We start from the raw sequence: 17,855 nt of genomic DNA, 5'->3' as shown, positions 1-17,855 counted from the left end.
CTCTCATCTGGGAAGCGACTAAAGTCCATTCGGACGCGCACCTCCAGGTTCAGGAACAGTTTCTACTCAACTGCAATCAGACTCAAGCAGTAACCTTGTGTCACCTCCACTGCTACCTGCACATATACTTCTGCCACTGTCTCAATTTATTCCTAGGATTCTGGTTGTATTTATTTACTTACTTATATTCATTTATTTATTGTGTGTTTTTTTGTCTATGTTCACTGTCTGCGGGGGGCACATGCAAGCAAGCATTTCATTGTACATGGTACTTGTACTTGTACACATGACAATAAAGAATTGAATTGAATACTTTGCATCAAAGAATTGCATGGAAACACTTCAATTTTATTTTTTGAACATGCATTGCATTAACTAATTTATTTCAAATAATAAAAAAAATTATTGTGTGAATCAGCAGTAAATCCATTACTACACCAGAACAGTCACAGAAACGGATGCAGAGGTCACATTCTGAAGACAAATGAAACAAGCTGCTTTTACTCAATTATGTGTTTTATAATGATACTGGGAATATGAAGTATTACTTTCTGGAGAAGGGGATATTGTGGATGTTTTTTTCTCGGTGTATTTAATGCTAAGCTTAAGATTAAGCATCTGTGGTAAAAAAGACAGTAATATTTTAGGAGACAAACTCTTGTTTTTCTATAAAATACAAATCAGTCTATTTATTGACTAAGTTAACATCTGGGGAAATCCCACTTTTGAACAACAGTGCATTACCTACAAGCAGTGCACGGGGAAGTGCATCGAAGTGCTAAAGAAAGCTTCCAAAATGATCATTTTCCAAGAGCTAAATACGTCTTTCACTCTCTGTCCAGATCAAGTAGTATATAAGTAGGTTGCTGATAAAAATGGCTTAAGAAAAGGAAGTTTGCTTAAGATTAAAGGTAAATGCACTATAGACTTGGAGGAGGAGAATTTACTCTTATTTAAGACAGACGTGATTTAAAATTGTCGATAGCAGCAGACCTGTGGAAAACTTACCATCCTAACAGCACTTTTAATGTCCATGCGCTAGGGATACTGCACTGTTCAGAATGTTTTAATACGGCACCTTGCTTTTTTTCTTGCCTGCCATTTTTAAATGGTTCATACATTTTTATACTCCTTTCTTGGATGCTTTCATCATTCTGTACACTGCTAAAGTGTGATGTCACTTGTAATAAATGTAAACCCTGCTCCCAGAACACGTTACCCTCTAGTGAATACCAGGCCCAAAATTATTCTCCTTCAAAACACGCATGGGTTCAGAATGGTGTGTACATCCTAACAATCAGTGTAACTGATTGATAAACAAGGACCACGGAAAAACAGAATTAGATGACAATTAAGAATAAAATGCCTTTGTGGGGATGGCGGGATGAGGGGGAGGGAGTGGAGTTGGGGTCAATTTTTTTCATTAAAATTATTCTCTGAGTTTAAACTTCTTCTGCATACTGCAAAAACCACACGTTAAATAGAAATTAAAGCGGCAGTAAAGTTTTAAAATTTGTACAGCGAGGAGCGAGAGAAGTAGCACATACCTAGTGTGTCATCTGCACATTTCTGCGATCTGCCAGCCATCTAATCTACCAATGTGCTTGCCAGCAAATGCCCTTGGTACACTGTTACAAAATCAACAAATGTGCAGACAAGAGGGGTTCTTTACATTTTCCTGCTGAGAATGATGCCTTTAAAGGCAACAGAGTATACAGCGTAAATGACAACATGAAGGACAAAAGCTTTTCAATTCATTATTACAAGCAAAACACCCCTTTATTAGTTTTGTAGTTAAAAACATAAAAGAAAAGTTATTACATTTCATCGTTATCACATAAGGGACATTCTAGCATACAATAAGGCTTTCACTATGGATATTTTGTGCAGGAAGAACTGCAAACCTAACCCACTGTGGGTGTACATGTGTTTAAAAAGCAATATGAGCCAAATTTTATTTTTGATGTATTTATGCTTTGAAACCGTCAAGTCACTCTATTATTTATAGTAGATCCTCATTTTACATCAACCTATAAACTACACCTTTTTAATTGAAGTAAATGAACACTGACAGTCATGCAATGTCTTTGAAAAAGTGGGAAAACATGACCTGTGGGGAAATTGTAAGTTTAGGACACACTGAGAGACCTTCGTTATTCTGTTACATACGCAAACTTTTACAACAATTCAAGTGATGTTTTGCGATGTGTACAATGTGGTGCTATTTGTTTTCTTGTAGATATTAACATTTCTGTTTATCTGTAGGTCCACCCTTATCCACATCTTTTCCCATCTATACTTTGGCACTCATCTTTGTTGTATTAGTAAAAAGACTCGTAATGTGGACTTATTAACATCAAGGAGGTCATCAGCATTCACTTTTAAGGGATATTCCACTGATATTCTTGACAGGCAGTAACTCAACAGAATAAACCTCAGCACGCTTGGCAAATATGTGGCATTACTAATCAGGTCACCTGTCAATATTATGCGGTGGGCAGTAGGCACACAGGCAACAAGTTGCAAAAGACATTATGGGCATTTTTGGGGTCATGTTACCCAAAGCACCATTTCAGCAGTGTAACTACTTACCATTTAAATCCTAGTTCTGATATTCTGTAATAACTTACATACAGTAAATGTTATAGAAATGCAATAAATACACACTAGTCATTTAAAGCACAAAATGCTGTCATACCCCTATTGGAGTCCACATAATATGTTTTTGAAGTGTTCTTGCAAATCAGATTATCCTGGTTTTATAAAACTGAATAATCAGTTCCCGAGCTAACGGTTGCCTTGAAGAAGTTTAAAGGAACAACTGTGACAAAAGTGTGATGAAATATTTTAAAAAGTCTTTTCCCCACAAATCAAGAACCAACCACACAATTGGACAGTAGAATTACCAGTTAAAAGTTTCCTGTTGAGAAATAGCCGAGTGATGAGTCTACTACTATCACATTGCAGGCACATTACTTTGAAACATACCTAGACATTAGAAAGGCCCATTTAACTATTAGGTTAGCTTACAGAGACAAATATTTAATAAGGTAATTAGTCAATTATAATATTCTTGTCCACTCTTGCCACTTTCTAGCATTGATTGCTTGTTGTCTTTTGCTTGCCCAGAGATGTAATTGAATCTGTTTATTTAGTTTGTAATATTTTCAAAACTAGCCTGTGCAGTTTATCAGGCACTGGGCTTTCTGGGACTTAATACTCTTTTGAATGTATGTTAAGTATTTTGAGCAAGGTTTTCTATAAATAAAACACATGTTTGTCCATTGCTAGCAAGTTCATGTGTAGCCACACTCGGCCTGCCTGCCCCGATATGTTATATCAACATGAGGATTTCCTTACAACTCTTGTTTTTACTCACATGCATTTCTTTACCTTTTGATTATGAGGAAGTTATAGGCTTTTCTTTGTGTAGAGAGGTGTATCCATTTTTATTTCAGCCCTTTGCGTAGCTTTTAAGTGCATTCATTTGACTGAAATTTCTTATGCAAAACAACAGGCAGAAAATCATTATGTGCTTGAAGACAGAAGTTCTACCCTATAGGTATCATAATTTATTATGCCATATCACTCACTTGTTATTGTCTGGTAGAAATATGTTTTTGGCAACAAGAAATTTTGTGGTGGTGGTGGTGGAAAGCAGAATAGAGAATATCTAACTATCATGCATTAATCTTAAAATGGACACTTCCCAGAAAAGATACCAATCTATGAAATTTATCCGCATACTGGAAAAATATAAACTTCAATAGCAGGTGATTTAAAGAAAAAAAAGTACTGTATGACAGTCATTTGGGTTGTTTTTTAATTTACTCTATCAGTGTTTCCCAAACTCGGTCCTGGGGACCCCCTGTGGCTGCAGGTTTTTGTTCCAACCAGCTTCTGTTTTTAATTGGACTCCTGGGCTAATTGAGTGAGCTGTTATTTCCCAAGTTCTATGTTTTGGGAACAATATAGAAATTAGAAAACTGGTAATATATATATATATATATATATATATATATATATATATATATATATATATATATATACATACATATACATATATATACATATATATATATTAAAATGCACCAAGCAGCTTTATGGGAATACAGTGATCCCTCGCTATATCACGCTTCGACTTTCTCGGCTTCACTCTATCGCGATTTTTTCTCATACATGCTTACGTCACTACGCATGCGCTTTCTGAGAACTTTTATTTAAGCCCCACGATGGCTCCTAAACGTGCTGCTTTTTCCAAGCCTTCTGACAATGAAACTAAGCGCCGGAGGAAGATGCTTACCATCCAGGAGAAGATGAAACTCTTGGATATGATCAAAGATGGCAATACCCTACAAAAGCCTCCTCACGCATATGAAAAGACAGCGCCAACAACTGCCTATCAAGATGTTCTTCAGCCGCGCACCCAGACACCCACTGCCTACTCCTAGTACTCCTTCAGCGGAAGAAGACAACGACGCACCTGCTGAAGATGCTGCACCACCTGAAGACTCTCCTACTGAGCTCGTGCCTTCATAGGTTAGTGGCTGTGTGTAAGAACTGTGTGTGTGTGTGTAATTAAATGTACAGTACAATAATAATAATATGATATTTGTAACGTCTTAATATGTCTTATTTTCTCTTATTTTGTCTAATATATTGGGTAATACGAGTGTAATGTTGACTAAAGGGTGTTATTTCATGTCTAGAGGGCTCTAATAATGTTAAAAAGCGTATTTAGAAGGTCGTAAACAGGTTTTCTATACTCTTTAACTGCGAAAATATTCGATTTAGAAATAAAGAATCCTACTTCACAAAAATTCATTTATCGCAGTAGAGTCTGGAACGGATTAACCGTGATAAACAAGGGTTCACTGTAATGTATTTTTTTCTTTTTAACAACATTTTCATCTTGATTTTCATTCTACTTTTCCAGGTGCTCTAATTGTTTAATTAATCCATTATTTACTAATTAGTGGGTTTGATGCTAAAGTACTTACAGCCTTTGATTATTCCGTGTTGTTTGCCTGGCTGTCTGCTCGGCTCATTTTTAATTGTCATTAATAAGATACAATGAAGGGGAAAAACTGCACAGAGAAAGGGCAAAATAGAATGAAATCAACAAAAGAGAGTTAAGCATTTAAATCTATAGGAAAAGCAGAAATATTTCTAAATGTCTTATAAATGTAAAAACCTTGCTGCTGTGCTTTTCTGAATGAAGAATAAAAGAAAAAATAATACCAGCTAATTAAATGAGATCAGCATTATCAGGTGTTGTCACTGATTAGGAATCCGGTTGGAACAAAAACGTGCAGCCACAGTGGGTACCCAGGACCGAGGTCGGGAAACACTGCGAGTCTAGAATAATACGTCATGCAGTTCAGCCAAGACGCCAGATGCCCCTTATATGCCATGTTGTAGTTACATCTAGTAGTAAATGGTGAATTTTAAATATTAATGACACAATATAAAACTCCCAGAATAGTCATATTATTGAAATTAACCCATACTCCCAGAAGAATTAACTACATCAGAAACTGTTTTAAAGAGCAAATTCTAAGTCATGAGGCTAAAACTCAAGCATGGCCAATGCCAGAGTTCTGCAACTATGATAACAGCAGGTCAGGTCAGGTCGGGGAGCATGCACTGATACAGCTCGTTGCCTCACCCACACCATGACGAAGCAGCTCGGACCCCGGTTGGCAACTCCCCAGTCATACACGTGGTCCTGTCCCCCTCACCTGGGAAATGACCCTCTATATGCCACTGCCAGGTGTTATGTGGGCATCCCCTTGGCCTGGTCCAGTCACTCGGGTCCTCAACAATGAGGGTCCTGTGTGCCAGATCACCGTCTGGGAATTATACTATATGGCCATAGTGCTGTAACTGACGCTCCCTCACAATGCAGGTAATGTGCCTCATTCAACACAAAGTCAAACTAACGGTACCCAACGATTCTCCGAAGAGACACAGTACCAAAGGAGTCCAATCTTCATCTCAGGTCACTGGATAGCATCCATGTCTCGCAACCATACAACAAAACAGGAAGCACCAGGACTCAAAAGACTTGGACCTTCGTCCTTTTGCAGAGATAACGGGAGCGCCACACACCCCTGTCCGGCGACCACATGACCCCCCACATGCTCTCCCAATCCGTCTACTGACTTCATAGGAAGAGTCACCAAAGACATGAATGTCACTGCCAGGTAAGTAAACCTCTCGACGAGGTCGACACTCTCTCTGCAGACAGACACACTGCTGATGGCTGTGCCCAAGAGGTTATTAAAGGCCTGGATCTTGATTTTTATCAGGGCACTCAGACTCCTCGCTCAGTCTCTTGAGTGCCCCAATCAGAGCCTCTGTGAAGATCACAGCATCGTCAGCAAAGTCAACATCAGTAACTCTCTCTGCACCATTTGATGCCCCACATGACTCCACGACCCTCCCCAACACCCAGTCCATCCAAGCACTGCACAGAGTAGGAGCAAAAAACACACCGCTGACGAACCCCAGAATCAACTGGGAAGAACACAGAGGTTCTGCCTCCACTCTGTACAGCACTCACAGTACCAGTGTACAGGCCGGCCATGATATCCAGCAACATCCAGCTGGATTTCCTGGGGGGCCTGTACACTGGTATGATAACAACAATAAAATACAATTAAAATAATCATACAACATTATTAGATGAGATAAAACAGTGAGCACCTGAGCAAATTTGAATTCCTACATGTATAGAATGTGATAGACATAAGAATATAAGAAATTTGACAGACAGGAGACGACTCTGTTTGTTTAGCTAATAGGTAAGCTGTCCCAATATCTCATCCAGATTCTTCTTAACAGACTGTTTGGAAGCAGGTAGTGAAAGAACAATTGGAAAAAACAATTTGTATGGAATGTATCAACTATGCAGACATATTTCACCAATCATCTCAAAACAGCAGAAAATAAACAGACTCTTACCCTTTGCCTTTTAATCCTTTCCTCAAACATTTGCCAAGAAGGTAACAGAAAAATGGCAGGGAGTGGTACAATTCCATTTGTTTGTAGTTCAGAGCAAAACAGAAGGCAAACGAACCAAGGATGTCCCACTGTAAGGCTATGAAAAAAATACCCCATAAAGCAAACCCTAAACTTACACAGTTATATATGTTTACTTGTTAAGGAAAAATACAGAATAGAACATTTAATATTAAAAACTTTAATGACACAGGTCTACAAAAAAATATTTTTTGTTTGCTACTGGGAATGTCTGACCAGCTCTTTATTAAGTTTTTTACACTGATTTCATATGTGAAATCGGAATTAAGCTAGCACGTCAGGTTTTTGAGATACACATCACTGACATTTTGACACTTTTGAATATCAGTATATCAAGATAATATTTGGAGTTTGAACTCTGTCCCACCAAAATTGTTTTGATGTGTTTATTCTGAAAACTAACCAGAAAGCGATACCAGCATGTTCTCCACAAGCTCAGCATAACTCTCTGCTCTGCGACTGCCAAGAAAAGTCTGGACAACCTGCACAAATGCCCATGCTGCTAATTCAGTTTGCTTCAGTTCCCTTTTGAACTCATCGTCAAGCATCAGTTCATGGATATCAGGACCAACAAAAACACCTTCCTTACTTTTGGCTTCACTTTTCTCGAGACCAAACTTATTTCTTAAATGCATTGCCGTTTTTGTCTATCTCCTTGACAAAATTTTCAAAATAATGGTGAATCTAATGAACAAAATGTCCTGAAATGAAGTGTTATGTTAAGGAAACAGTAAAACCGACTACCTACTGCAGCGTCAAGTCTGAGTTGTGTCATTATGCTTAAGAGTTATATAAGACTTGGTAATCAGTAACGAATATTTTTTCCACTAATTAATTTTAAAATGAAATTAATAATGATAAGGTAAACAACTCACAGCTGTTAGAAGCGCGTGGGATCCCTAGTAGAATTACCAGTATTTATCAAAATGGTTATCCATCTTTACTGTCCAGTCACCCTAGTTGTCCAAGATGTGGAATATCAAAACTAAAAAATGGGACGTGCTGGACGAAAACAGTTTGCAGATTTGCAGTCAGCAAATGAAATTTGTTAAAGAACAGGTGAAAAAATCCCAGTAGCAAAATGCTTGTTGACCAGTGTGATTACACTAGTAGGGTCAAACAGGACTACAATTTATGTTCTTTGACCGAAGTTAACACTGGGATGTTGAGAGCATTGAGAAGAACCTGGAAAAACTTATGTTCTTTGTTAAATCTTTTTATGAAGATCACAGTTTGTCAACATTTGCTATAGTAATTGTAGGGAGGACCAGATTTGGAACAACAATTATGATAACTTTACAAAGAAAATCTCAAAGGATACTGAAAATGTCCGTGGTCTATGAGAATGAGTCCAGGAAACAACAAAACACTCAACGCAAAAGAAGCCTGAAAACATAACACAGGATATTTTAAAAGCAATAGGATGTCATCGAGACCACCAGCATTGTCTGCTTAGCTAATAATTATCTCAAAGTCACATCCAAGTGTGTTTTTATGCGGTAAGAGTCTCTGCTTCATCTGCATGACTTGATATTCAGTCCCACACTTGCATTTTGCACTTCCTCCGATTTTCTTTCCTTGTCCCAAGGGTGCAAATCATTGTGCTGGTTCAACTTTGATACCTTTGAGAATTTTGAAGATTAAGATTAGGTGCTCAGGTAGCCTTATTTGTTCAAGACAAAACTACAACTGTGAACTTGAACTTTACTGCCAAGCAATATGCAGTAGTTGCTAGAAATTTCTCTTGGTGTTGCATCCACATAACTAGCTAAATAGATGCAAAACAGGCCCCATGCTCCAAGGATGCACATGTGTATTCTTCTTTGCACATCTCAGCTTCTAGTGCTGTTTTACGCATGGTGTGGCAGTTTGACCAGAGTTGCATGCTCTCTTATTACTGCATCACAAAGTCCCATCATGAACACGAGATCCCCTCAGGGCTGTGTTCTGTCTCCTCGCCTTTTTTTTCTCTACACCGATGACTTCACTTGCAGAGACCCATTTGCAAATGTGCTGAAATTTGCTGATGACAGCACCCTGACTGGCCTGATCTCAGGAGGAGACTAGGTCGACTGGCACTCTCAACAATCTCAACTTCAATACTCTGCAAACAGTAGAAATGGTTGTGGATTTTAGGAGGCACTGCTCATCTCCTAATATCCCTGGTTATAAATAGTGTCACTGTCAACAAAATGGAATCATTTCAGTTTCTTGGCACCACCGTCATTCACTGTCTGAACTGGGATAAAGAACATAACTTCTCTTATCAAAAATGCTCAGCTGTGTATGTTTTTTCTCCATAAATATAAAAAATGTAACCTGTCCTAAACTGCGTTGGTACAGATTTAAAAATCTCATTTTCTAAATAACAGTCTGGTATGGCATAACCACTTGTAGGCCTGACTCTGGACTGTGTTGAGAACCATCAGGAGTCAGGCAAAAATAATATGAAAATATAATTAAAGATTACAATTGGCAGGATCTACCTCTATCAAAAACAGACTTATTATTATTTATTCAATATTCGGCTTTATTCTTTACTAAATTTTCTTCATAATATTGTATATTCAGCTAAGATGTTATTGGTCTATAATTAAATGGATCCATTTGAACAGAGATACATGCAAAAGTATATTTAATCAATATATAAAATACTTATGCATTTAATACAGGAATTTATTTAAAGAAAAACTTAAGATGCTTGTAACTACAATGAGAGAATAAAGAGGCTCTAAATCACAATGTACTTATTGACTAAACATGTCATAAATTTAAACAAAATTAAATGGATCCTAGTTGTATACCAAAAAGTATCCTCTAAAATAGGGGTCTACAAAGTTAATCCTGGTGGGCCTTAGTGGCTACAAGGTTTTGTTCCAACCCAATTTCTTAATAAGAAAATTGCTTTTGAAGCACTTATTGCTCACAACATTTTTATGCTTCATTTTCACTGTCTCACTTGTTAACATTCCCCACTCTTCAATACTTATTTTAGCCTTCATTAACAGTTTTAATGGCTCCTTATTAGCAATAGGATGCAAATGACAAAGGAGCCGGCAGTTCTCCATCTAATTTACATCTGTGTGTATTCATCAAGAACTACCTGGTTTAATAAATACTGTATTTGAAAGGAAGCTGAAGAGAAAAAACGTGAAGGACTGAGAATTATTTATCTGCTTCAGGCTACACATCATCTGGATGATATCCTTGAAAGGAAAAAAAATCTACAATATAAGAATGACTGGAAAAAACTAACAAGCCATAAAATTAAATCAGATCTGTTATCTAAAAGGACTGGTTTCCAATTAGGCAATCAGGTTGGAACAAAAACCTACCATCACTACAGTCCTCCAGGACCGAATCTGCAGACCCCAGCTCTGAAATAATAAAACTATAACCTGAAATTAGCTGTATTTAAGTGTATGAGAGCAGTAAATACCCTGCATTTCTGGAATGTGCACACTACCTCAGATATCTGTGAACCTGTACAAAAACACACATTTAAAATGCCTAGTCAAAGCTACTGTTTTCTAAACTGTCCCTATATTGTAAATTTATATGTAGTCAGTTATCTTGTAAAATGAGCAGAATAAAATATTTGGAAATGCAAATATTTGAGATGGCAAAATAAGTATCCAAATCTGACAAAAGACTAGGAAAGTCCCAGTGAAAATAAAGGGAGTACCCACTTTGTTGCAAAAACTACCGTATATACTCGCCTTTAAGTTCTCCCGCAGATAAGTCGGGAGTTGTTTTTATCATATAATTTCTGGTATTTTATAATGTCGGTTGTATAAGTTGAATGCGTAAAACTCACGCTATTGATCCAAGAGATTATGATATGCTAACGCCCACCTGAGAGAGTGGGCCTTTATTTTCTATGTATTGTGCCTACGTGACCATACGGTAATACCCAAACTATTCCGAAGCGACATTTGCACTGTTTAGTGTTTTTTGCATCTCACACCCTCATACTCCTTTACCATAACAGCATCCCTTATCTATGATGGAACGTTCAATCAGAAGAAAATTTGAAGCTGGTTTTAAATTAAAAGTCATTGAAGCAGCAAAAGAAATTGGTAACTGCACTGCTGCAACAAACTTCGATGTGTCTGAGAAACTGATGGTGAGATTGGAGGAGGCAAGAAGATGTAAAAATAAATAAATAAATAAGTGTCGCATTTTTGAACGGACGTATAAGTCAGGGTCTGATTTTATGTTCGATTTTTTGGGTTTCAAGACTTGACTTATACGTGAGTATATACGGTAAATTCTGAAAATGACTGACGTGTTTATGCTGATAATTTGAAAAGAAAAAAAAATTAAAATGCTAATCCAGTGTTATGTTACACAGTATAACTGCAAGCAAGTCTACAGGACAGAAGAGAGACCTCATCTGAGTTTTTTTTGTGCAATTCTTTTCAAATGCCACATAAACTACACTGTATATATAAGATAAAGCAGGTAACTAAATAGATGAACAATTCTTTGAAAACATTATAATAGTTACACACATATCAATGCTATTTCCTGTCAAATAAAAGTGTACCTAATTAATTGAGAGTCTCCTCCCAAGCTTCGTCAGAAAATGGGCAGCTCTACTGGTTTCATTAAACATTTCACAACCTTAGATTACATTTTACTCCGAAAATGAGTTTTCCCAAGGTGGAATAATCATTCCAAAGCCAATACAATATTTTTTCAGAGTTAAACATAACTAAGAAAAGCACAGAAACACTTAAATGTTTGAATAACAGTCAACTGGAAATAGTTGCTTTTGTTCAGAAATGCACAGCTACCTCCAAATGAAAACAAATGGCTCCGGCTTAATGGACAAAAATACACTTGTACAAAAGTGAATGACTATCTGATATACTTATATATGTTACGGCCAAAACCCAAAGTTTGGCCAGTTCCCGAATTGGCCGGCCGTTTCACATTTTGGCCAAGAGGTGTGGCCAAAGTCCAAATTACTAGAAATGACCAGCGTATATGCTACTTTGGCCGGCCATTTCACGAAGTGGCAAGAACTCTCTGGCCAAAATCTGATGCACTGATGTAAGACTGTCCACTCAAGGTGTGAAGATGCTTAAAAACTTTCAGATGCAGATTCAGAAGTGAGTTTTCCATTCTGCACGAGAAACTGCTCAAGGCGGGTCTTGTTCAGAAAGCGGACGCCACTTAAGACGGCCTTCCCCTCGCGCAAACACTAACCTTAAGGTCAGTAAAATAGGTTCCTGATGTTAAGTCACTATTTTAGGGCGAAAATGATAACAGAAATGTGAAACCTATTTATATACCTAATCTTGATTATTGTGAAACAACCAAGTGGCGTCCGCTTTCTGAACAAGAGCCGCCAAAGCTACACTCGATGCAATTGCACTAACTAAGTGCACAACAAATCGCTGCTCATGCCTTTATTCTTCGGACTTTGGCCAATTGCCCCGTGCCATTTCGTAAACTGGCTGGCCAAATCCTGAAATCGAGGAAAAGATCGGACATTGGCCGGTCAATTTACAGTGACATTGGCCATTTCCCGATTTGGCCGGACACTTCCCTCTTTGGCCATAACATATACATTTTGCAGTAGATATTTAATATGTTATTTTGTGGGGGTTTTTTTTCACAGAAGACTATGAGGGGGTGTCCACCTCACAACTGGTTACCAGAAGCAGGAGCAACACTGGGCTGCCACTCTGAAGGAATTATCCCAGTAGACAGCCTGCAGGACAAAGACGGAGAATCACATTGGCAGTTGAAGGAGATGTCCACAATATGCCAATGTAAAAATGAAGGGGTCACTAGGGAGGCCAGAAAAGTGTGGAGTTAGATGGAGAGTGGGGCAAACATCTTACTGACCCAGAGATAGACAGAAATAGAAAGGAAGGAGATAAAGAAAGTGCTTGGCATTGTACTGCGATGAACAAAAGGAGGTTCTGATCTTTTATGGTAGCCACAGGGGCAGCAGGTTTTATTGTTTTAACTTTATTTTGTATTTTGAGTTCTGCCTTTTGCATATCTCTATCTGCAATAAATTCATCACTTTTAGTTCATGTGTACGTCCTTTCTGACCATATGAATCTGGGCATGGCTCAAGAGTGCGCCTACAAGTTAAAAGGCATACATTTCTGCAAAGCTGTAAATTTCTTTCATCAAATTTTAAAACCACATCAAACATTTATTAACTTATGCATAAAAATTCCAGACAATGAAAGAAAGTTCTTTTACCTTCTTCTTCGAAGAACCTTCACAAAAATAGAAGGCATACATAAAAACTGCTGGAATGTAAACAATTAAATCTGCAGCCAAAACTAAAAAAACAGACAAACAAACAAACAAATAAATATTTAAAAAATGTATGACAGATAAAAAAGTATTCATAGTCAAGATTGTGCATTCAATCAAACGTAAACATGACACTGCTCAGTCTTCCTAAATTTCTATAATCCATAAATAACATAACACAACACAGAACATACCTCCCATTTTACTTTTTAAAGCAAAATAAACTGAGATGCTTTGTATTTGTAATTTGCTTTGCTGCAGGAGTGTCAACAAAAATAAGGACATTTTTAAGACATCATTTTAGACATAATGGCCCGTTCTCATTTTAAAATCTAAAAAGAGATGCCTTTGGCTTTGCCCTCCAACACCATCCATCTATTATCCAACCCGCTACAGTAATCCCTCGCTATATCGCGCTTCGCCTTTCGCGGCTTCACTCCATCGTGGATTTTATATGTAAGCATATTTAAATATATATCGCAGATTTTTTGCTGGTTCGCGGATTTCTGCGGACAATGGGTCTTTTAATTTCTGGTACATGCTTCCTCAGTTGGTTTGCCCAGTTGATTTCATACAAGGGACGCTATTGGCAGATGGCTGAGAAGCTACCCGGCTTACTTTTCTGTCTCTCTTGCACTGACTTTCTCTGATCCTGACGTAGGGGGATTGAGCAGGGGGGCTGTTCGCACACCTAGACGATACGGACGCTCGTCTAAAAATGCTGAAAGATTATCTTCACGTTGCTATTTTTTGTGCAGCTGCTTCCTGAAATGACATGCTGCACGGTGCTTCGCATACTTAAAAGCTCGAAGGGCACGTATTGATTTTTGATTGAAAAACAAACTCTGTCTCTCTCTCTCTCTTCCTGCTCCTGACGGAGGGGGTGTGAGCTGCCGCCTTCAACAGCTTTGTGCCGCGGTGCTTCGCATACTTAAAAGCAAAACAGCCCTATTGATTTGTTTGCTTTTTTTCTCTATCTCTCTGACATCTGCTCCTGACTTGAAGAGGAAGATATGTTTGCATTCTTTTAATTGTGAGACGGAACTGTCATCTCTGTCTTGTCATGGAGCACAGTTTAAACTTTTGAAAAAGAGACAAATGTTTGTTTGCAGTGTTTGAATAACGTTCCTGTCTCTCTACAACCTCCTGTGTTTCTGCGCAAATCTGTGACCCAAGCATGACAATATAAAAATAACCATATAAACATATGGTTTCTACTTCGCGGATTTTCTTATTTCGCGGATGGCTCTGGAACGCAACCCCCGCGATGGAGGAGGGATTACTGTATATCCTAACTACAGGGTCACGGGGGTCTGCTGGAGCCAATCCCAGTCAGCAAAGGGCGCAAGGCAGGAAACAAACCCCGGGCAGGGCGCCAGCCCACCGCAAGACACACACACACATACCCACACACCAAGCACACACTAGGGACAATTTAGGATCGCCAATGCACCAAACCTGCATTTCTTTGGACTGTGGGAGGAAACCAACGCAGACACGGGGAGAACATGCAAACTCCACGCAGGGTGACCCGGGAACTGAACCCAGGTCTAGTCACCTGTCCCCGCTCATGAAGTCTGTTTCTGATGGTTTGGTCAGAGACATTCACACCAATGGCCTGCCTGCTGGAGGTCATTTTGTAGGCTCTGGCAGTGCTCATCCTGTTCCTCCTTGCCCAAAGGAGCAGATAAAGGTCAGTCCTGGTGATGGGTTAAGGACCTTCTATGACCCTGACCAGCTCTCCTACAGTAACTGCCTGTCTCCTGGAATCTCCTCCATGCCCTTGAGACTGTGCAGGGAGACAGCAAACCTTCTGGCAATGGCACATATTGATGTGCCATCCTGGAGAAGTTGGACTACCTGTGCCACTTCTGTAAGATCCAGGTATGGCCTCATGCTACCAGTAGTCACACTGACTGTAGCCAAATATAAAACTTGTAAAAAAATACATGGGGGGGGGGGGGGGATATCAGTGGCCTCCCTCCACCTGTTAAACCATTCATTCCTGATTTGGGGGTCATCTCATTGTTGCCCCTCTAGTGCACCAAAGCAGCTGAAACTGATTAACAAACCCCTCTGCTATTTAACTGACCAGCTCGATAGCCCAGAAGTGTCACAGACTTGATGCTATACTCTCATTATAAAAGTGTTCCTTTAATTACTTTCAGCAGTTTAGATTTTCATTAATGCAACTCACCTATTTCCTTAAACTGAATTTTACAGCTGTGGGGAACAGCCCGGACACAGACAGGTAGACATGTTGGTTTCACCACACACGTTTATCATACATAATATTTACAGTTCGTGAGCACAATCCGAGTTCCCGCATGCACCAATCACCCCTTGAGTCCTTGGCCACAACACAATGCCTGGTCTCTGGTCCGCCTCCACTCCTCTCCTCTTAGCTCCGTCTTTCTCCTCCCGACTCTTGCCCCTGACTGGAGGGAGGCGGCCCTTCTTATACGTCCCGGATGGACTCCAGGTGCATCCTGAGGAGCTCCTGTAGCCACACCCCTGTGTGGAGAAAGCTCTGGCGGTGCATCCGGAAGTCCTCCGGGTGTCCCCAATCCTCTTCCCCCCAGCACTTCCGGGTGTGGCGGAAGTGCTGAGGTCCAGGGCTCCCAAGGCATCGGGGCGCCCCCTGGCGGTGACCACGGGCCCCTACAGGGTAGAGCTTCCAAGCTCTGTACCCGTGGCCCCCACAGCAACCAGGGAGGACGCCCCCTCGTGTTCTGGAGGAGGCACAAGCCCTCCCCCGGTCCTCCTGGGCATCCTGTCCGGGCATGAACCCCAGCCGGGTGCCACACAGCACATGGTTATAGAAGGTCAGAACATACGCCAGCACACACAGAAACACACACACAGACACACACACATGCAGTACACACCTACATTTTGCTCAGACTAACTAATTCACTTGCTCACCGTCCACTGATTTTTTTAGGGGGGCAGAGGGGGTAGCCAGATAAAACCCATAAAAACTAAAAAAAGGCATCTCAGCCTATAATTAAACCGTGGTTCAAGTGTTTTGAGGCAACACCTCTACATATGATTAGTGAAGACTAACACCACTAAAATCACCAAATTTTAAGACTTATTATATAAGCAACTATGTAAATGTTCAGTAAACCTTTACTATTCTTGTAACACATGCAAAAAATAAGATATTAGTTTTGTAGACTATTTTTATACCAGACTGACTTTAGGGTGATGCAGCGGTTATCTTTCTTCCATCCCACATCCTGACTTTAATGTCTGTACCTAGTCACTGCCTGTGACTTCACACATTTTCCAAATGCATGCGTGGATTTTCTCCTTACATTCACAATGACTAGCAGTTTTAAATTGGCCCTGTTTGTCCAAAATTTTGCATATTAGGTTGACCGGTGGTTCTAAATTGGTTGAGTCTTAGTATGGGAGTGAGCACCAGCGGGGCCCTTCAATTGACTCAAGCCCATCTCAGAGCCCCACCAACAGCACTGAATTAGATTAACCTGGTTTGAGAATGTTATGTAATTTAGTCCAGTCATGTATAAAACATGAACACTGAAGGGTTTATTTCTCAGAAAACTCTTTCAAATCATACTTGACACAATCTGTACTTTCGCACATTGGCAAACTCACCTGTAGCACGCATAAATAGCTTGTGTGCTTGACTTTCATATCCATGTGATGACTTAAGTGCAACCCAGTCTGGATTTACCAGATGTGCCCTAAAATTCAACATAGACAATAGTGATAATGTTAGTTCATGAATGTAAAAGGATCCTCATACACACAGAAACAAAAAAGAAAACACTAACATACACATATGCACAAAGCAGGCTATGATAAGCAGTCAGCGGTGGATAGTCAAGGCCCCAGTAAAGCAAGTTGTTGTCAGTAGAATTGAAATACCTAAAATAAAAAGTATGAAAGAAGGATGATTAAACTTCAATAATAAAGTGACATTACTAAATCTTAAAAAAGCATTTCATTATCAAACCTTGTAATGTTGAGAGATGCTGTGCATTTTAAACGGGAAATGTAACATTGACATGACAAATTTTATTAATTACATCAGGTCTTGTATCAATGCACTACACCTCCTTTATACTAAAACTTAACTTTTACAAAGAAACAAAAAGATGGATGACAAAGGATCTTATAAATATACTTGGGCTGGGCAAGTTAAAACATTATTATGGCATTAACGCATTCATTAATTAATGCCAGCAATTATTTTATCATGTGTTAACGCAGTTTTTATTATCATTGTCATTATTTTGAAAGCCTCAGTTTTGCTAGCGATCAATAGAGATCAGTGAACTTCTTGTTACAGCACTTCTCGATTCGCTTTTGCTAGAAGAAAAATTAGCCTTGTTGATTTGACCTCGATTCCCATCCACGTCCATGAGTAGCAAAGAACAAACAGCTTCTAAAATGGCATGTGGAGAGATACCAAAATGAATGCTCAAAGGAAAACTTTTTTCGTATTATTGCTGAATCAAACTCTGATTTGTCAGACTCCAGATTTTGATGCAAGT

General features: G+C 39.2%; 1 protein-coding gene across 1 annotated transcript in view; it reads right to left on the bottom strand.

Moving 5' to 3' along the window:
• The window catches only part of alg6 (ALG6 alpha-1,3-glucosyltransferase), a 96,302-nt gene that overhangs the window by 58,695 nt on the left and 19,752 nt on the right, over window positions 1-17,855 (bottom strand). Inside the window, exons 3-7 of the mRNA XM_028810940.2 lie at window positions 17,137-17,226; window positions 16,954-17,042; window positions 13,273-13,355; window positions 8,366-8,430; window positions 6,967-7,152 (exon numbers count right to left, since the gene is read on the bottom strand). Coding sequence (XP_028666773.2) covers window positions 6,967-7,152; window positions 8,366-8,430; window positions 13,273-13,355; window positions 16,954-17,042; window positions 17,137-17,226 — 513 coding nt within the window. The remainder of the gene's footprint in view (window positions 1-6,966; window positions 7,153-8,365; window positions 8,431-13,272; window positions 13,356-16,953; window positions 17,043-17,136; window positions 17,227-17,855) is intronic.

Source organism: Erpetoichthys calabaricus, chromosome 10, assembly GCF_900747795.2.
Source record: "Erpetoichthys calabaricus chromosome 10, fErpCal1.3, whole genome shotgun sequence".
In the NCBI taxonomy this organism is placed as follows: Eukaryota; Metazoa; Chordata; class Cladistia; order Polypteriformes; family Polypteridae; genus Erpetoichthys; species Erpetoichthys calabaricus.
This window is presented reverse-complemented; position numbering and strand designations above follow the sequence as displayed.